This window comes from Polypterus senegalus, chromosome 6, assembly GCF_016835505.1.
Source record: "Polypterus senegalus isolate Bchr_013 chromosome 6, ASM1683550v1, whole genome shotgun sequence".
NCBI classification, from domain to species: Eukaryota; Metazoa; Chordata; class Cladistia; order Polypteriformes; family Polypteridae; genus Polypterus; species Polypterus senegalus.
In genome coordinates, this window is record NC_053159.1 from 163,109,924 (window position 1) to 163,132,453 (window position 22,530).

Genomic DNA, 22,530 nt, shown 5'->3' on the forward strand with positions numbered 1-22,530 from the left:
ATGTGAAGGTAAACACCTGTGAAGTATACAGATGTAGGAATTATGATGCCAAACCGTATGCTTTGCTGGCACCCCTGTGCAGGCTACACATATACATCAGTACAGTAGCAGAATGCAAGATAAAAGAAGTTGTAACTTACATCTGTTATTGTTTTGTCTCTCAGTCTGTCATTCTCAGTCCTCCTCCACATAGCATGGTATAGTGGAAATTCTCTTCTACTGTTGTGTGCAGCAAACAGACTGACTAAAGTAATTAAAAAAAATCAAAACAACGTTAGATGAATATCTGACTTGAATCAGAAACTGTCTGCTTTTACCAGATACAAATAAAATATGTCACAGTCATTCTGCTGTTAGATACCAGGCTGTTTGCAGAAAAATGGGTGACTGTAACTGCAGCAGATCTTTTTTATACATCACCTCAAGCATTAGAGACATTTACAATGTGTTACAAACAAGATCAAGCAATACATATTTCAGCTGATTTCACTTGCATGCCCCTGTCCCTGACTTTTCCTCGAGTCTTTGATTTACAAAATGTGACACTAGAAAAAAAGCAGTAAAACACCATTACTGGCACGAGGGGGTCTATATTTAGTAGAAACTTTGTTGAAACCCCTCTAAGCTCATTACCAAGCTCAGAGACCTGCAGCTGAGCACTTCATTGTGCGACTGGATTTTTAACTTCCTGACAGGCAGACCCAAGATGGTTTGAGTGGACGGCCACACCTCATCATCCTTCATTCTGAACACAGGGGCTGTGCTCTGAGTCTTCTGCTGTAGTCCTTGTACACATACGACTGCATGGCTTCACATGACTCTAACATCACTGTCAAGTTTGTTGATGACACAGCTGTGGTGGGCCTGAAAACTAACAAAAATGAGCAGGCTTACCTGAATGAAGTGGAGAAGTCTGTCACTCTGGTGTCAGGACAGCAGTCTTCTACTGAACATCAGCAAGTCAAGAGCTGATTGTGGACTTTGGGAGGAAACAGCAGAGGCATTACCACTAGTTCAGGATTAACAACAGTCAAGTGGAGAGTGTGGACAGTTCAGACACGTCATGGAGGATCTGACCTGGTTCAGGCACATTGACATCTTGGTGAAGAAGGCACAGCAACATCTATACCATCTCAGACACCCCAGGGATTTCAGCCTGCCCTCCCAGATACTAAAGAACTTTTATACATCCACCATCAAAAGTATTCTGATAGGAAGTATCACAGCCTGGTTTGGGAACAGCACGCAGCAGGAACCATCAGGCTCAGCAGAGAGTTGTGCTACGGTTAGCTGGATGGATCAATGAGTGTTCACTCACTAACCTCCAGGCCATCTACACCAAACAATGTCAAACCAGGGCAAGGAAATGTATCTGTGATATCAGCCATCCCAGCAATGGCCTCTTTTCTGTGCTACGGTCAGGTACAAGCTACTGCTGCCTAAAGTCCAGTTCAGAGAGCCCGAGGGGGGAACTTCTGTCCACAGACCAGCCACATATAAAATAAGGAAAGTGTCTAGAAATACTGTACATGATGCCCCAATGTTAACTCTGTCATGTTAAGTCATCTGTTTAGTTATTATTGTTATTAGTTATGATTTATTACATACTTACAATTCTATTAATGATTTTTGAACTTTTAAAATTATGAATTGCTATTGTCCCATTATATTCAGTTCAAGTCATAGGCATTGAGCAACTAAGGATTTCACTGCATATTGTACTGCATACATAATTTGCATGTGACAAATAAAATTTAATTCAATTTGAATTGATCTGAACCATCCATCCATGCATTTTAATCATACTTTCCCCCAGAGTATTTAAATTAACAACATAAAAGTGCTCAGCTTCCAAGAAATTACTAAAAAACATTAAAATGAATATTTCTACTTTTCATGATCGATCCAGTAATGTCAGAATTGATAGACCCTTGGATTACTAAAGAGCTGTTTGGCCCAAGTGTCTACACACACACACAGGTCTCTCATGTTCTTGCATTGGTGCTGTGAACACAAGAACACTACTGACAGTGAGTTAATTATTGTGTTTCAAAATCTTTAATTGGAGGATAGTGCACAAAGTGGACATCTCTTATTCAGTAATTTGCAGCGATTTTATTTTTTTTCTCTTTGTTTATATTAATCCATCAAGTCAGTCAGAGCTGTTGTCTAGCTGATTAAGTGAACAGTGTTAATTAAACAATATCCTAGTCAGTTATTCTGCGGCAGGCTAGCGCCCTTACCCGGCCTTGCGCCCTGTGTTGGCTGGGATTGGCTCCAGCAGACTCCTGTGACCCTGTAGTTAGGATATAGCAGGTTGGATGATGGATGGATGGATAGTCAGTTTTTGGGCTCCTTTCCCCTACTCATAAGAAGTGTCTTACATTGCATTGTTATTCTGCAGTTTTAAAGAAATGTGGGGTTTTCTACTGAGAAACTGGATCTAAAACAGATGTCTTTTGTTTGCTTGCATTATGTGACAGCTGAATCCATTATGAACGGCTTACGTTTTTCCAGCACTCCAGAAGATGGTGCTATAGAGTAGTGATGAGCACACCCCATTGAGTTTGCTTCACCTCAACTTTGGGAAATGTTCGGGGATTTCTCTGAACTTGTCAAAATGCAGTGAAATCAGTGGAGAAGGAGAAACTCGGCTAGTATTGAGTGGATTTTAAGTGACCCTGAGGGCTGGGAAGGTGTCTGCCAACTACACCGGACCAATTATTGCAGCCAAAATGTGACCTGAGGTGTGAGGAAGCAGTGCTAATACAAGACTGCACCTTCCTGAGATAAAATTATACTCTACTAAAAATCCTCCGCGTCTTCTGGGCTTCTATCACTACAACGTACAAATACCCAGACAGCCTGCGATGCAAGGGATCAGCATTAATTACTCGGGATGGCTGTTCCTGTCACCAGCCTTCTGCGCTACAACGTGTAATGAATCTATGCAGAACAATATAGTATGTTTATAATATCATCTTTATGGTCAGCTATTGGACTCCTCAAATGAGGGTTTTTTTTTGTAACGGATGCAAAGTGTAAATCAAGATGGAGCACCAATTAGGTAGCGACATCACTCGTGAGTGTATATTCCATAAGTTGTTAACACATGTGTGAAGCAGATCGGGCAACGCTGTAAAGTGTGCAGTACAGAATGCTTAAAGTATACTGTACAAGTGTGAAAGTTCTGTGCATGTGCAATGCAAAACGGGCAGGTAGTGACATCCCCATCCAACGTGGCCACTACAGCTCGCAAAGCATCATGGGGCACTGGGTAAAAAAAACATTTGCTTAAACCAGCCACATGGTGAATTTTCATGGAACAATTCAGTGAACAAGGTCGCTGGTGAAACCAGCAAATTTCACTGATCAACACAACTATAGAGTTCCCTATAACTGATACACGTCAGCATACAGTACTTGTACACTCTTTATTTCTTTCCATTCTTAGATTTGCTTGCATGTAATATCAAAGGCTATGTTGCCGTTGGTCCGCGATATGCACGGTTGCTCAGATTTGTAGTTTCTCACTCTGGGCACCTGGGGCACAGTTGGTGCTGTATGTTTGGTGTGTGCCACTGCCTTGAGGCGAGATCCAGACTATGTGCCTTACATAAATGGCAAATTCAAGAAAGATGACTAGACAATGATCCTGATGGCTGGCCCATCTTCATTGAGTGAACACCGTGATCTTATTGCTGCTTTAAATGGAATGGTTGCTTTCCGTTTGAAGGGAGAATCCTGCACAAAGTTCCATCCATGTCTGATTGTGGATATTGTTCAGAGAAATAAATTTATCATCTGTGGACTTTATTGTAAATATTAATAAAGACAGATTTGCCCAAGGCAAATTAGCATTGTCTGTTTGTTTTGTTCACAAAAAACAACTTGGCACCCATTGTGCAATTTTGTTGAAAGAAAATAAGTTAAACTTTGGGAATCTGCTTTTCTTTTCAACTACAACATTGGTTTTGTGTTGTGTTTGCCGTTTGGTAAGTTTAGATTTGATCAGGCCATTTGGCCCAACAAGCTTGTCAGTCCTATTGACCTAGATTCGGTAAATAACATCAAGTTGAGGTTTGAAGGTCCCTGAAGTCCTACTCTCCAACACAATATTTGGTAATTAATTTCATGTATCTTTGGTTCTTTGTGTTGTGAATGTTCTGCCAGTACAAAATAGTGAAAGAGTAGAACCTCCAAAATGATTCACAAAGAAAATCTCACCCTAAGGCAAGCCTGGTCCCAGGAAAACAGGCCTTACTAAGGTCAGTAGTGAGGACAGGGTCTTAAAGTACAAAGAGTCTCAAAGGCTTGAAGTGTGTCTCACCAGGAGGAGAACCGTGAATAGTCTACAAATCTTAATAAATGAGGTTTATTAACAAAAGAGAAAAAAGTTTTACAATAACCCACAAACTGGGATGGATGGCTTTGCCCCTTTTAGAATTCCACCTACAAGGAACATGACAGACACACATAAATGATACTAAATATTAACCAAATACAATAAAAGTAACTGATAATACAAAATTTAAACGATTTTGACTGAGGAAGTACACTAGTCATGGAGGAAGTATTGGGGCACCAATGGGTCGCCACTTTTAATATTTATGTGGTCCTTAACCAAAACAGGTGTTTGATGGTGCATTGAATAAAACAAAAATGAAAAGCAGGTTAACTAAAGAAATAAACAAAATAGCCTTAAATTTCAGCTTTCTCTCAGTACGTCAAGTTCAGATAGTAACTCCAGTCATAGGTCTGCTCTCACACGCCATGCTGGGAGCGTCTCTGTTTTATAGCTGAGGCACCATGGGGGGGCGGAGTCACTTACCCTCCATGGGTGGTTACTCAGAGCTGTGAGGAAAAAAGGAGATGTTACCATCAGCGACCACACGCCCTTGTGTCCTGGAGTAGAAGGACTTATCTCAGATGAGCCCCGGAAGGCAAACCTCAGATGTGTATACGTGACATGGATATAAATTAACAGAACAATATTTTGAAAAATAATGGGAAACAATGAATGACAATAAACAAAGAACAAATAAGATAAGAAAGAGCACTTTAAACATGAGCCAGGGGTGAAACCCTGCTTTTCTTCACTTTATATGAAGAAAAACTTTAAAATATTTGTTTATTTTAAAGTAACTGCCTATTTTAGGTTTTAAAATTTTGAGAATTTAAGTCTTATATTGATTTTTGTATTTAACTGTTACTTACAGTTGTTGAAATTATTTTGCTTTGTTTCTGATGTCATCTTTTTTTATATATAGGTGCAGCTATTTAAAAAAAAAATCCAGTTATGATGATGCAGTTTCTGGTTTTTGGGAGAAGTTGACAGGTTAAATTATTGCTATTGATGAGCATTGCCTATCTAAGATTGCAGATAACTCTACCTTTACTACACAAATCCTTCTGGTTCCTGATCTTTAAGCCTTTATTTTTTGACTGTAATTTCTTGTCTTACTTTTTGGTATTGATAACAATAGTTCTGACTTTCTGCTGAGGTGTGTTCCCAGATTCACTCCCTACCTGTAATGCTTTGCACTTACTTCATTTACTCAGCCACAAATCTGCTAACGCCTGCATGCTGTCCAGCTCCCTCTAAAATAATTCAGCCAATTCTAAATTATCTGCCCTTCCACCATATCATCTGCAGACATAACCAGCTTGTTATTTATGTATATTAAAAAAGCAGCAGCCCCAGCCCTAATCTCTGAGGGGAACATCTTTTAGTATCACCTAATTCTGAAAAATGAAGCCACATCTTCCCCTTCTGCTTCTTGAGGTTTACTAAACACAGACCCATGATACTCAAACACAAGCTCGTTCATTAGACTTCAACTCTCTCTGTGCCATTTAATTTCTGGTCCTTTTCCTCCACTAATAAAAGTAAATTATCCAGAACATCTGCCCTCCTTGGGTGCCCATTACCTTTTCTAGTTCTGCAGATTTAGCCTGTTATATACTGTAGATAGCTGCCTGCCCTGATATACGAGCAATAATTGTGTTTATTTTATTTTGTTGGTGGGTGTGATGAAGATGTTGATGTTCTTTAACATTGTGAGCAAATTCACAAAGTATACATTATATACAGTATATATTTCAACAGATCGAATTACAGTATTACAAAAGACACAAAATGTGAAATTATAGTGTTATAATTTTAATATCTTCAGCAGATGACACCATGATGGTTTAGCCTCTTGAGAAAAATAACTTAACTAACCATGACAGTATAAGTTGCATTCTAGGAAGGGTTTTCAAACTCAGCACTTAATCATAGACAGAATTAGTTCCAATTCACGGAAAAAATTATGCAATGCAGTGAAACTGAAACACAACTGTCAGCAAAGTCTAGTGATTAGCAATGGGCAGTTAGAGAACAATTCATTCTTTTTTTTGAAATAGATCATTAGAGTGAATCAAATTAGTTTGTTCTCAGAGATAACTTGAATAAATGTAATTGATTCATAGAAAGGCTCAAATTGCTAATCATTATTGTTTGTCAGGAAGCGTTCACCCGTTTTACCATTAAGAGTGCTCAATTTGTGTTATGTATGTATTTCTGTATTTCTGTGTACAGCATGTGCAACACTCTGGACATAAATGAGAGGAGCAAGAATAATCACAGACATGCTATGTTAAAAAGTCAGTCAGTCACTTTCTAACCCGCTTAGTCCTGAAAAGGGTCACAGGAGGTGCTGGAGCCTATCCCAGCTAGCATAAGGCGCAATGTGGGAACAAACCCAGGATAGGGAGCCAGAAAATCGCGGGGCGAAAACACACACGCACACAAGGGCCAGTTTAGGATTAACAATTCAACTAACCTGTATGTCTTTGGACCGTGGGAAGAAACCCACACAGACATGGGAAGAATATCCAAACTCAATGCAGGGAGGACCCAAGACTCAAACCCTGGTGCCACCATGCCGCTCCTGTGTTAAAAAGTAACTTTCCTAAAGAGAAGTTGAGAGGTTGATTTTACAGTCTTTTACTTTATTGACATGTGATTTACTATAGGCTTTTCATTAACACTACTTGTAGCACATCAGAATGGTTGTCACTGTGTGTAATGTAATTGTGTATAATGAAACTATATTAACCATAATCAGTTTGTGACTTTGTAAAGTCTTGCTATAGCAAAGCATTCTAGAATAATTTACATTTATTTAGTTTAGTGGTTCATGCTACTGCTCACAACTCCAGAGTTATGGGAATCCCAGCCCTGGTACTGGCAGTGTCAGTTTACATGTTCTGCCATTTGGCTGTATGGGCTTTCCTCTGGAATGTGAAAGGAAAGCTAGATTACCTGAGGAAGTGCATCTTAGGTCACTTGGTGGCTCTAAACTAGCCTGGTATGAGTGAACGTGGGTGAGTGTGCCCTCTAACTGTTATAGAGAAGGGGGTACTGGCCACAGATTACACAAAAAGGCCTCACACTAGGCATCCAGACCCCTAATTAATGGGGCAGGCCTGAACTACAAAATAATTTTAAAATGTCCTGTATATACAAAAATGCAGTTTAAGGAAGTGGGTAACCATAAACCTCTGGTTTGAAATGGCAAAGGTAAAAAAAGGGTCCTTTAAATGTAAAGATTGTTTTTTAAATAAACAAAACATGGAAAAATGCAAAAATAATGTGAAGTGAATTTGCCTAAAAAACACAACATAAGGCTAGCAAGTCCAAACCGCTAATCCAAATATCAGCAATCCAAGGCTAAAACAAAAAACAACAATAAACTAGGAAATTCAAAAAAGCACTTAGCAAGGCAAAGTTCCAAATTTCACAATCTCCAAAGACTCAATGTGGGACTTTAGCTCCTGGCCAAAATATAAAGGCATGGGGCAACCCTACAGAGGTGATGTCAAGGTGGACCTACCTCTTGGGGTTCCACCATCAGAAGACAAGGAATGTACTCATGATACAGTATATTTCTTTGTAAATGTACAAGTCAAATTCTGTTAGGAGGAACTCATATTTAATGATATCCTCATGTTAACAACTTTGTTTTTGGTCCTGGCCAGTTTTTTATAGAACTAATGTTAAAAAAATTAATTACAGCAAAGTTAGCTTTATTTGCAAAGTGTATTAGATCAAAGTAATTTTTCATAAAAAACAAAACACTGTATTTCTTATGTACTTGACCTAGTAATTGTGATTCAGGACAGCAAATTAGATTGTCCATCAATGTCACTTGGTTTATTTGATAGTCATCATGCTGTTGGAGTGCTGTGGAGCTCAAGAAGTCTAGAAATAGGAATTTTGGGCATATCTTGAGGCGGGGTAACTATCAATCAAATTTGACTTCAGTTGTCATTGCAGAGCCCAGCAGGTTTGCCACAGCTTGACTCTGTCGCTTATTCCCAGGTTTCTCGAGGTATGACTGAACTTAGCTGAGCACATTGATCAAAATGGGAATTAACTTCTGGCTCTCCCCCTTCAGTAAAAGTTCAAACTGTTGAGCTTCCCTTGTGTTTATGCTGCTCAACCAGTTTTCAGCGTGTTTCATTCACAGAGATCTTAGCCTATAAACAAACACCTGTACATTATAATTCTTTTTTTTTTATTTGTTGTATTTGAATGCATCTTTGAATTTTGTGCTTGCAAATTTATGCATCCAACGATTCTTATGTATGAATGTGACTTTCATTTCCTCAAACTTTTTATAATGTTCTTTTTATGTAAAAGTTTTACAGGTTAAAAAAAGGGTGACTCACAAAAGTGCAGACGCTAGGCAGAGAGAGCCAGTCAATCCATTAGGACATTTCCACCCCAGGGCCGCCGTTAAAAAAAAAAAATAAGAAAGTTTTGGAACTTCTCGTTGCTGTTGATGTTAGCAAGAAGAAAATAGATATTGTCATCGAGTCCAGCAGTCTGTAGTCAGTCTTGTCAACTGTATGTGCCGAAAGACCATGCTATGTTCCAATTAACGAAATCCCTGTTATAACAAATTGTTTTTTCAGTCCTGAGCAGTTTATTGCAATAGAATTTGACCTCTGTGTGTCTGTGTTTACCTATATATATGTGTATATAATATATATGTATATGTGTGTGTGTACATATGTATATATGTGTGTATAAATATATGTATGTGTGTGTGTGTATGTATATATATATATATATATATATATATATATATATATATATATATACACACACATACAAACACACACATATATATATATATATACATACATATATATATATACATATATATATTTATACACACACATAAAAGACAAAACAAAAGTATAATTAAGTCCAGGAACAAACCGTGGCTGAAACAACACACTAATGGACTAATGCCTCATCCATGTTTGATTCCTGCCCTATGCCCAGTGTTACTGAGGTAGGAACTGGTGCTCCCCATCCCTGAACTGGATAAGTGGTTTATAAAATGGAAATATGACATGTTTCATTGTGAATACTAATTGAAAGCGCATTACAGAATGTATGTAGTAACGTACCATTATTGTCACAGAGCAATCATTCTGATTTTAATCTAACCAGTTAGTGAGGAGTTTGCATGCATTCCCTGTACACGCCACTGCGTTTTGAAAGTGTCTGGTTTCCTCTCATAGTCCAAAGACAACTGTTAATTGTTCATCCATCCTCTGTTTATCTGACACAGAAAGAATGTACCTTTAGGAACTGGCTCAAGTCAAGAAGCATCCAAAAATACACCCACAGTCTCAGTAAATTACACAAGGTGAAGACTGTATATCTTTATGCCTGCAAAAGTTTCCTCACATAGCTACACAGAAGGCAGCCCAGGAAGGAATTCAGCATAGACAGAGGATTAATTTTATGCACAGTAGCTTGATTAACTATCAGACTGTCAGACAGCTCTTTATAAAGAATACAATACAAAGCAATGCAAAATAATCATAAATGCTGGGCAGAACTTACAGATCTTGTGCTATCAAGTCAGTTATGGCAAAGGAACGTACACAAAAGTCGACTGACAAGAAGAACTGATTGGCTGCACATCATCAGTACATTGCGTAGCAAAAGAGTCGGCAAACAAAACTAAATATAGTATTAGCAGATCTAAAATGTAAGAGAGAAGTGTAAGATTTTGGTGCACAAGGTGTGATGAAGCACATTCTATCAACAACGACATACAGAGGATCGATGTTGCACCTTACATTTCACTTTAACCTGAAATTATTCTGTTATCACTTAATCCATTTATTTATTACAGTGTCTCTGTTTTATCAAGCTTTTTTTTTTTTGCATAATTTTTTTTTTTTACTTCCAGATTGTGTTTCAATTTTTTAAACAAAAGCAAATATTTTTTAGCAAATTATTTCTCTTATGGTGCTCGCTCTCTATGGTTGCGCTGCTATGATCTGACAATCAGTTTTTAGGATTCATGTCTGGTGCGGTCAGTAATGTGTATGACGTCATGCACTCAATGCTTTATAAGCTGTCGTCACCATTGCCTTAACGTCCAAGATTTGGATAACTTCTAAAAGAAATTCATATCATTTAAGCTTATAATATTTTTTCTTCATTTTTTATTCACTTTTACTCGTAGCTCTGGAATTTCGATTATGATTATTGTCTGACATTTTAGCTTAGATAATAGTGAATTTTGACATATTTGCTTGTTAATAAGACTGTTTATTTCCTAATCCCATATTTACACTTTTACCTGTGTGACTTCTCTCTTTTTCACTCTGGGTATGACAGCTACACCCAAGCCTTCTCTTTTGTTCCTGTGCTAGTTTCACTGGTATATTAATGTAGAATTTTTGATATTGTTTCCATGTTTATCTATTACCCATTTCACTAATCTGAATCTGCATTATCAAAGTCATCTAGCACCAGGTATTCAGTGCTGCTCTGGACTGTTCTGTTTGAATGGGAGGATTTTCTTATCCTGAGCCAGTAGTGGATGCTGACACATGTCAAACATCTGTGAGAGAAAAACAGTCAGCAAATTGATGGTATTTGTCCATCCATCCATTGTCCAACCTGCTATACCCTAACTACAGGGTCACGGGGGTCTGCTGGAGCCAATCCCAGCCAACACAGGGCGCAAGGCAGGAAACAAACCCCAGACAGGGTGCCACACGCACACACCAAGAACAATTTACGATCGCCAATGCACCTAACCTGCATGTCTTTGGATTGTGGGAGGAAACCGGAGTACCCGGAAACCCACGCAGACACTGAGAGAACATGCAAACTCCACGCAGGGAGGACCTGGGAAGCGAACCTGGGTCTCCTAACTGCGAGGCAGTAGCACTACCACTGCGTCACCGTGCCGCCTGATGGTATTTGTAAGATAGTAAATACTTAATACGTATGGTTTTTGTATCTTGTCTTGGGTAAAGGTATATAGCATGTAGAAGAAGAATTACAATCTTTATTGCGTTAGCTTATACTGTCTGTTCTTGGTAGAGTTAAAAGCTCTGTTGGGTAAGTCAAAGACAATACATTGACTCAGATTCACAGGTCTGTCTGTATAAATAATGGAATATTTATAATTTATAATACTACAAATAATGCTGAGAGCACGCGAAGATCCTGCAGAATTTAGCCAACCATTAAGGAACTTATTTTTCCAACTATGAGACCTTCATCAAAGTCAAACACAAATCGTAGACACTCTCCACATGGAGCACTGTCCTATTGCAGGTCATGTTCATGAACAAATCTACACTCAATCTGGGCAAATTTAGATTTAATTAATCAATCTCAAGGATGTGAGAAGAAGCCAGTGTACACAGACGAAACACACTCAGACATGGGGAGAACAAACAAACTCCATAAATCCGGTGTTCGGATTAGGATTTGACTCCAGTTTCCTAGAGTTGTGAGGCATTGGCACTAACTAGTATGCCACTAGAACTGCAAACACAATACAACAAAGTAAAATTGATTATTTATGAAAAAAAGGTTTAGTTTATTGAAATGCTTTTACTAGATTTTCGACTTCTTTAACTAAGAAGAATAAGTGTTTCTTATACAGCATACAAAGATTGTGTTCCAACAGAATTGTTTAATGAGAAGTCAATTGCTGCTGATAAAGCACTTATTGCTCAAGTGACATTTTTGTGCTTCATTTTAGTTGTTTGGCATGTTAAGATTTCAAACACTTCGTTGCTTAATTGAGGCCTCAACAGCTGCCCTCACTATTTTTAATTGTTTTTAATGTCTCTTTACTAGTAATAAGATGAAAATGACAAACGAGCCGGTAGTTCTCCATCTGACTTCTTTCTGTTTAAACCTGTGTGGATTCATCATAAACTGTCTCGTTTAATAAAATATTTGAAAGGAAACTGAAGAGAAGAAAGTGAAGGACTGAGAATTACTCATCTGTTTTATACTTCAAATCAGTTGGATGACATCCTTAGAAAGGAAAAGATTTACGATATAAGAATAACCTGACATGGCAGAGTTAAAACACTAACAAGCCATGAAATGAAACAAGACCCATTATTGGCATGGATTGCTGAAGAAGAAGAAGAGCTAGGAGGGTGTTTCAAGATTTTGCATTTTGAACTAAACTGGGCACTTACCCTACCACAGGAGCTATTTTCAGGAACCAGGGACTTGTAAGAAAATCAGGATTTTTGTAGTATTCCCACCTCAGGAACTTAGGCCATTTTGTAGTTCCTGGTAGGTAGTTTACCCAGTACTTTTTTTAAAGCTCCTACTCCAGGGTATGTACTTTTCGTTTGAACCACATTACTCTACATAGCTTACTGCCTGGTGCACAGCGCCATGCACCACTTTGAAGCAACCATCTCCCCCATGAAGTTCCGATCGAACCTCACTTAACGCCACTTTCATTCTTCATAGCTGCCTCCCTAGTGTGCCAGGCAATGCACTCCATTAAAGCAGTAATCTACCCTGTGAAGTCCAAAGAGCACTGAAGCAATAAGGGTGAGGATGTCCCCGTGAACTTCTGAACACACCTCACTTAGCAACTCATCACATATCCTGCATAAAGGTTTCAGTTCTTGGTGTGCGGTGGCAACGCAGCACACAAGAGTACTTGGGGACCCCAAGTGGTCCAGGGCCTACATTGTACTGGAACTTTTTGGTTCCTGAAAGCATAGCTCCCGCGGTGGGACAATGCCAGTTAACTAGTAAGATTTAAAAAGACATCGATGTTAGACTAATTATTGAGGATACGGTACGCATTGTAACAAGGATGACTCTGAAAACAGCACAACTTTGCCGCAGATCTGCTGAAATTTCAAGGCAATTTGGCAGGAAATCAGACCTGACTTTTAACAATTCACTTGACACTAATTACCCCTTTGACTGGGTTGGGATCACTAGAGGACAATTCTTTTTCCTCCTGCTGATTGACTACCTTTGAGGCACTTTCTTGATCTCCATGCTATTTTTTTCTAATCTGAAGATTGTTTTATTATGTTGCATAAATGCTAGCATGGTTCCAGGCTGGCTTCTCTCATCTGTTCCCCACTGCTTATGAAGAAATAAAATAGCCATTATGCTAGTAGTCACCTGCACTGTAGAATTTGGTGTGACTGATTCTAATGTGAAAAATTTATATTGTAGCAAGTGTTCGACTTGTAAGCCTGTCACTAAATAGCAATGACACCTCTTTCCATGGGCTAATAGTGGTGCTGGGTCTACATAAGGTTTTCTTTCACTCAGTGAGGTGTGTTTTTTTGGCATCTCCCCAACAGAGCACTTGTGACAGTCAGCATCCAATGTGCAGGTGGGGAACAAGTTGTGGGGGGCATTAAGGACAAACTTGATCTCAGCTACTGGAGTGTTAAAAACAGGACTGCCTTCCATCTACGTATTGTTTTAAAAGCAAATTTAAGTAGAGGCAGAGTGTAAATGTATTCAGAGTGTGAACCTATCAGGGTCTGATGATGGCACCTCTGAATCGGTTCACAGTGATTGAAGCTGCTGGAGCTAAAAGAGTTTTATTTTAGCGCAGCTGGTCAGGACACTTGCATATCTGATCCTCAGTGGGACTATAAGTGCAAGGGCTGGGTTTTGAACTACAGTATGTGCTAAGGAGGAGCTTGATCTCAGTTACAATACTTTTTTTTTTAACTATTTGAAAAATGTACTTTTTATTTTGTGTACAGATTGCTTTCAGGGGCACAGCCCGCCCTTGCATAACATTCTGCCTAGATGTAGTGTTGATTTTTCATGCTTTTTGGGTCATGGAGCACTAAACTACCCCCTAATGCGTACGCATGTGTACTGCATGTATAAATCAGTGATCCTTCTTGAGCAGAATCATCATGGGAGTACTCTCTTTACCATCAAGAACAAGTAGAAAGTACAATTTACTAATCACTGGCATATAAATAAAGTGGGTATATCTTAACTTGTGTTTATCTAAATGTAGGTGATGTGGTGGAACAAGCCTTGGGTATCATTTCTGGTTGAGGACATACAGGTGGCTACATACAATATATAGTGCCAATAAAAAGTATTCACCTCATGGAAGTTGTCCCATTCACACTAAATGAAAGTGGATTTAATTTGTCTTTTTTGACACTAATTAACAGAAAAAGATTCTTTTATGTGAAAGTGAATATGAAAGCTTTGCAAAGTGGTCTAAATGAATTATAAATTAAAAACACAAAATAACTGATCTGATAACTGTTCAGTCCCTTTAATGTAACACATCTAAATCATCACTGGAGCGGCCAGTTGGAATTAGAAGTCACAGAATTAATTCAATTGAGTTCACTATCTAGGGTTTCAATTGATTGCAGTATAACTGCATCATATCTGCAAGGTCCAACTTATGGTGACTCAATATAGTGGGCTAACCCACAAATGAAGACATTTAAAGTCCTTGACCCGGAAGTGTTTCTCTCTCTCTGTCCATGTGACTGGTAACACTTCTGGGTCAGATAAAAAAAACTCATTTTCTTCAACTTGGAAGTACGTCATTTCCTCTGTTCACGTGACTGTGACGTACATCCGGGCTGTATGGCAAATAGTCCTTGGTTGTCCCTGCAGCGTCCACTGGCGGCCCCCATTGTATCCAGCAGGGCTGTGAATAAACACTCCAATGTCCATGATGCCCTGCTGGAATTCGGGGTACCTCTGTGCTACAGGGAGGGCTCCATCTGGCGGCCTGGGGGTATTGGCCGGGATGAATGGCCGGCCATATACCATAAAGTATACATGTCCAGTTCAGTGAAAATTCCTTGTAGTTCAGTTAAACCAGTCATTAAGAAATGGAAAGAGTCTGGCACAGCTGTATATCTGACCAGAGCAAGCTGTCCACAAAAGGTGAGTGAAGAATGCTTGTGAGGAAGGGCAGCAAGAGACCTATGAAAACCCTGAAGTAGTTACAAGCTACAGAAGATGTGTTGGGAGGAACTGTGTTGACAACAACTGTTAACACAGGTGCTTCACTAGTCTCAACTTTATAAGAAAGTAGCAAAGAGAAAGTCTCTGTTTAAAAAAATGCAAGTGACATCTTGGCTAGAGCTTGCAAGAATGAACACAGAAGACTCTGAAGTTAGCTTAATCAGACTTAATGCCATTTTGGTTTAAGCCAAACACTGCTGATTATCAAAACAACACCATCCCCACTCTAAAGCATGATGGTGGCAGGGTCATGTTGTGGGGATGCTTCTCTGTATTAGGCCTTGGAAGACTTGTGAGGGTAGAGGATATAATGAGTGAAATACAGGAAAATCCTGGAGGAAAACCTGATGCAGTCTGCAAGGAATCTGTGCCTTGAGATAAGATCTGTGTTCCAGCCGGATAACAACCTTAAGTGTAAAGCAAAAGCTACACAGGAATGGCTTAAAAACAACAGTGTGAATTTCCTGGAATGGCCAAGTCAGCATACAGAACTCAGTCCAGCTGAGAATCTGTGACTGGACTTGGGAAAATGCTGTTCACTCACAATTGCCATGCAGCCTCACAGAGCTTGAGCAGTTTTGTAAAGACCTGGGGAGAATTGTCAGTGTGGCAACATGCAAAGCTAACAGAGAAATCGAGACCTGAGCACACAGACTCCAGGCTGTCATGGCTGCCCAAGGTGTGTCTACTAAATACTGACTTGAAGGAGGTAAATACTTAATGAGATGAATTCATTTTTGTTTTATATCTGTAATTAATTTAGACCACTTTGCAGAGATGGTTTTACTTTGCTATTAAATAGTTTTTTTCACTGATCGGTGTCAAAAAAGCCAAATTACATGCATTGTGATTCAAAATTATATAATTGGACTTGAAAGTCTCCATGTGTATGTATATACACACAAACACAGGTGTTAGCCACAACATTAAAACCACCTGCCTTATATTGTGCAAGTCCCCCTCACGCCACCAAAACTGCTCTGACCCATCAAGACAAAGAGTCAACAAGACCTCAGAAGGTGTCCTGTGGTGTCTTACATCAAGATGTTAGCAGCAGTTTCTTTAAGTCCTATAAGCTACAAGGTTGGCCCTCCATGAATCAGTCTTGTTTTTCCAGAACACCCCACAGATGTGCAATCACATTGGGATCTGAGGCATGTGGAGGCAGAGTCAATATCTGGAAGTCTTTGTCATGTTTCTCACACCATTCCTGAACAATTTCTGGAGTGCAGCAGGCCACATTATCCTGCTGAAAGAAACCACTGCCATTAGGGAATACTATTGCCACAAAGGGGTTTATGTGGTCTGTAATCATCTTCAGGTAGGTGTTTTTTTATCCAAGTAACATCCACATGAATTCTAGGACCCACCGAATTTTCCCACCGAAACATTTACCAGAGCATTACACTGCCTCCACTGGCTTGCCTTCCTCCCATAATGCATCCTGTTGCCATCTCTTCTCTAGGTAAATGATATGAATGCAGTTGGCCATCCACATGATTTAAAAGAAAATGTAATTCATCAGACCAGACCATCGTCTTACCATGCTCCACGGTCCATTTCTGATGCTCAAATGCACATTATGGAATGAGTTACCAAGTAGTGTGGTGGACAGTAAGACTTTAGGGACTTTCAAAACTGGACTTGATGTTATTTTAGAAGAATTAAGTGAATAGTACTACTAACAAGCTTTGTTGGGCTGAATGGCCAGTTCTCGTCTAGATTGTTCTAATATAGGCACTTTCAGCAGTGGACAGGGGCCAACACGGGTACTGTGACTGATCTGCAGCTACATAGCCCCATACACAGAAAACTGCAATGCACTATGTGTTCTGACATCTTTCTCTCATGGCCGGCATTAAGTTTTTCAGCAATTTATGCTACAGTCGCTTTTCTGTGTGATCAAACCAGCTGGGCTAGCCTTCACTCAGCATGCACTTTATTGAGTCTTGGGACCCCATGACCCTGTCACCAGTTCACCGGTTGCCATTCCTTGGACCACTGCTTACCTAGAACACTCCACAAAACCCATTGTCTTGAAGGTGCTCTAGACATCACAATTTGGTTAAAGTCGCACAGATCCTTATGCATGCCCATTTTTCCTGCATCTAACACATCAACTTTAAGAACTGACTGTTCACTTGCCTCCTTATTTGTCCCACCTTCTTAACAGTTGACAGTGCGACAAGATAACCAATGTTATTCATGTCATCTGTCAGTGGTTTTAATGTTGTAGCTGATTGGTTTATACTTTCTTCTTATATATAAACATCTTCGCGTGGAAGTGTGTGTGTCTCCCCGGCCCAGAACTGAGAGGTGGAGTTGGGGTAAGGGCTCCACCTGCAAGGAAACAGAAAACTTGCTTAGCCACTAATAACACAAGCGAGGGCAGCACGTCAGCAAAACCTCAGAAGAAAGACAAAGTCGCTTAGCCACTATCATCTGCAAAACAGTATCCCTTTTACTTTTCCTCCTGACACTAATGCACAAGCGAATCCTCCTAGGAGAGAGACACTCAGAGTAGTTCCTTTCAATTACCTGACATCTCTACATTTCAGGTTTTTTACAGCACGGGCTTACACAGCTAGTTATATATAATACGCCACTGTGGCTGTTCGTTTGTCTGTCCAGGACTTTAAATCACCTGTGGCTCGCAAACCGTTTGACCTATTGACCTAAAATTTGGTGTGCATATACTATGTGACGTCTACTATCCGCTTTCAGGGTCATGATTGACCTCCAAGGTTATTCCTCTTTTTATTTTTATTTTATTATAGAATCAACTCTCGGCATCAGCCAGCAGGGCGGCCTTATGGCGCATGCGAATGGGCAACGTTCTCATCCCTACCACCTCTGCCGTCACTTCCCCTACCTCTTCATATCTTAAATCATTCTTGAGGCAAATTGAAGACTTAGGTGCCAGCTTCAGTGAAAAATTAAAGAAAAAGTAATTGCAACATAAACACTGACTTAATCGGTTTTAACGTGAAAAGATGCCGAAGAAAGAAGAGAAGAAGTGGGCCGCTAGGGTGGAGAAAAGAAGAGCTGCTCAGGAGGCATCAAGTACATCACCTTTGAGCAAACAAATGCTAAACGTACAGAGTATGAAAACTATGAATGCTCAGTTAATGTGCAGTGAGCCGTTACTGGTATAAACATATAAACTTTGCGGTTTTGCTTCACGGATAAAACATCCAAGGCTGAAGTACTGTGTATGATCTTTGTCTGTGTGGAGTTTGCATGTTCTCTCAGTGTGTGTGGGAGGGTATACCTCCAATCATCAACAAGGACTTGTGGATTGTTGCCTTGTCCAGTCTGGTAGTCTAATAAGAAGCTGTTTTCCTGCTTTCTGCCCAGTGCTGCTAGGATAAGCTCCAACTCCCCTAATGCAACAACAATGAATTGGATTAAGCAGATATGATAATGGTATATGTGTAGATAAATGCATTTGTGTGTATAAATATAAATATATTGCAGATGCTGGCTACAACAATATTATATATAGTATAAACCAACGAAATAATATATATATATATATATATATATATATATATATATATATATATATATATATATATATATATATATATATATATATATACTCACACAGTATAAACCTGAAAGCAGTATATTGTTGTACACCCCCATTCCTTAGTGAAAGGCAGAATGGTTTCTGTTAACAAGAAACTTCGCCCAAGCCCAAGTAATCTCAAAGAAGGCAGCTCCCATTGTCAGCAGGGTGCTTGAGTGATGTGCAGTGCATGGTTGAGCTCGTTGCATGAATTTCCCACTTTATTCCTCTCTCTTTCGCGCGCGCGCCTTCTCTCTCTCCCTCTCTCTTTCTCTTCTCTCTCTCTCTCTAAAGGAGGGTGTTACTATACTGAAAAGCCATTGATTAATTCCTCTCAGGCAGCCCCTTGCAAACTACAGTACGATTTGCCATGCTTGGTTACTGTTGATGCAGGGCTTTTTTTCTTGGCTTTATTGTATTTTTATTATCCTTATTTCGCCTCTAATGTTTGCCTATTCTGGCTGGACTGCCCCGCTCGCAGACTGTGTGTGCCACGAAACCCGAAACAAACGCTGTGCAATTAATGGGGCCGCATGCTAATAGTGCAAACCGGGTGACATCTGTACACAATAACTGCCAAGTCTAATTACAAGTTGAATATTGTCAATAGGCATGGATCGAAGCGCTGGAGCAGGCGATTCGTTGAGGGATTGTGTAGCGAGTCGACTTTCTGTCCTCTTTCTTTCGCGGAAGAAGGAGGCTTGTTAAAATGTCTTGCCTGCAGCTGGCTTCTGCAGTCTTTCTTTGGTGTTCTTCCTTCTAGTCTGTAAGTAACAACTCCGTTTGTGTATTTTGTGTTTTTATTCTTTTTTTTATGTCTGAGGAGGAGATCAGCGCAAACAGGTTGTCACCAGCTGGGCTGCGTTTCCAGCTGTCGATCGCTGCTTGGGTCGGCGACGAACGCAGCGCCTTCGGTGTCTGGAGAAGCCGGTGGCAGCAGCCCGTGCAGGGTGAGGTGCGCCACTGACAATTAACGTTTTTGTTTCGGCGTTCATTTTTAGTTTAAATGTCAACGCGACTTCACTTACTTTTTCGTTGCTTGCAAGCAGCAGCCCGAGTGAGCCTTCGTTTGCCGGCGGCACACACACAGAGTGCTGTCTGTCAAAGCGCAGGGTCTCCCGCTTCGTGGTGCCGCTTGAACCTATGGGTTTGAGCTCAAGAGATTCGGCAAGACCACCTTCAGGTTGTCAAAAGCTGCTACACCGGGTACTGTGTTTTTCCACGTAGTGTTAATTTTTTCTCCTTTTTTCCCTACAGCAACAAGTTCAACAAAACTAGAAGACCTCAGCTATCTTGATGAGCAGCGAAACACACCTCTGCGCACCTCCATTCGGCTGCCCTGGCACAACACGGCGGGCGGCAGGGTACAGCAGGATATTAAAGGTACGGTGGGCACTGGTTTGCGTCTGTGTTTGTTTTCTAGCTTTCTTTGCTCAGCTCCTCAGGCTGTCTGCCAGCAGCTTTGTCAAGAGGAAGGAGGACGGGATCGGAATCGATAAACGCCACAGTGATTGCTGGCCCTTCTTAGTATTTTCAGCAATTTGAGTCGCCGAGCTGTGTTCAAATCGGTCGGATGCGTTTGCTCATTTGTCTCAGTGTGTTTACATAAAACACATTAAAAGAATTTTAACTCTTTGTACATAAGCATTGCCCTTAGTATTCTGAGTGCACGTTATCACGTTTTTATAAAGCAGTAACTAGGAAAGTCATCCGTATATTTAATTCTAAAATAACGTTCTTGGTCCTAGTTGATCCATTTCACCCAACCTACAAGTGGCAAATCTGGCGTTAACCTAGCACAAAATCTTAATCCTGAACATCTTTTCGGATGGAAGCCAATTTTTTTCTGGTCATCTGATACTACCTTCAGTTTCCCTCTGGGTTCATCCTCTCCATTTCTGTCATGGTTCTCCTCTTCACCCAGTCACCCTCTGCCATTCATTCAACATGTCTGAATCACCTGAGTTTGTTTCTCACATTCACACGTCTGAATCTCACATTCACACAGGGCCAATTTGCAATCACCTGTTATCCTAATACATGCCTCTTTGGAGATGTGGGAGAAAAACCTAAGCACGCAGGGAAGTGTCTAACAGTTATCTTATTATTTTATACTGTAATTAATTTAGACCACTTTGGAGAGATGTTTTTTTCACTTTGACATTAAAGAGTCTTTTTCTGCTGATCAGTGTGATTAAAGGAATACTCCATACAAATATGATATGCCTCATGTTGTATGTTGTGGTGGTCGGGGAAAAAAAATTTTTATCTCATGTTTTTATGGAGAAAATAGATAACAAAGATTCAAACAGATCAAGCCCAACAGTATCCAACTCTGGACAGTGGCAAGCAATTTGAAAAATATCTATGGAAAAAATAGTCAGGTAACTCATGTCACATAATTCATGTCAGTTACTAATTTGTATGCTCCAAATGTGCAAAATGCATGCAATTTTGCTAAAACATTATTAATGCCCAATTCTGGAAAACTCACCATGTAATATAAGAAGGACAGGCACGTTCCCATAACACTGTGCTTTTCAATTGAAGATCCACCTGTCCCTGTCATTTATTGGTCAAGAATCCTGTGTTTAGTTCAGCCACCATTGCAAACTACATGGTGCAAGTAACATATAAAATATAATCTCTCTGTGGTGTATTCATTTAAAACCAAATTAAATCCACTTTAATGAATTGTATAATAATAAAAAGTGAAACTTTCCAAGGTGGTGGATAGTTTCTATAGGCACTGTAGCTTCACTGGTTTTTAAGAATCTTAATGTAGATCACTGCAAATAATACAAAGTCTGGCAATTTTCCTTCCTCAATTCTTAAATATGGATGGAGATGAGGAAAAAATATAGCCATGGCTCTCAACCTTTATTTCTTTTCTGAATCTTGGGTTCCTATTTGGGGTAAAACAAATAAAGTCATGAACATGTTCTCTTCAAAATATCCAAGCGGAAATTTGTCCCATCCTCATTATCTTCCTCTCAGTTTTCAAAAAATCAGACAAGAAGGAAATGCATGATGCTTGAGCACTGTGCCCCTGACTTTCCAAATTAATGTTGCACTCTCTTGTCAGTATTGCAATTATTATAAACTATGTACTGTAACTGTGGTTTGGTGTGAGTGCTCCGTTTAATGTAGAGTAGCATCTAAAGGCCTACAGTCAAAAGCACAAATAGTCTGTCACTCTAGACAATGTTTATTCAGTTTAATAGGATGCTAACATGATTTTTCAAATAGCTCATTCCTCTGTGTTAAACTGAATTCACTGTCATGTTTGTATAACCGTTTTTAGGGATTTCCTAGCTTTGTGGTATTTACCATAAACTGATAAGGTAAATTCACACATGGATGCACTTTTGCCTTAAAGGGATGTACTGTACCTTTTCAGCAAAATGTTCAGATATAGTGTGACATTCAAGCATTGCTCTACTTGGAGCAAAGGGTCTAATGTGTGTCACAAAAACACACACCCCCACCGTACAACACCATCACCTGCATGCATTTTTGACATCCATCACAGAGGACTCATTAAGTTTTTAACATATCCTGGTCCTTTCATCATTGTTAAACAGCAGAACTCAGGATTTATTAAAACGTTTTCCAGTCCTCTGGT

General features: G+C 39.7%; 1 protein-coding gene across 4 annotated transcripts in view; it reads left to right on the forward strand.

The window, feature by feature from the left end:
• LOC120531758 (protein TANC1-like) overlaps positions 1-22,530 on the forward strand; it is a 539,293-nt gene that overhangs the window by 356,711 nt on the left and 160,052 nt on the right. For all 4 annotated transcript variants that reach the window (XM_039757454.1, XM_039757458.1, XM_039757456.1 and 1 more), the window contains exon 9: positions 20,163-20,288. In XM_039757454.1, coding sequence (XP_039613388.1) covers positions 20,163-20,288 — 126 coding nt within the window. The remainder of the gene's footprint in view (positions 1-20,162; positions 20,289-22,530) is intronic.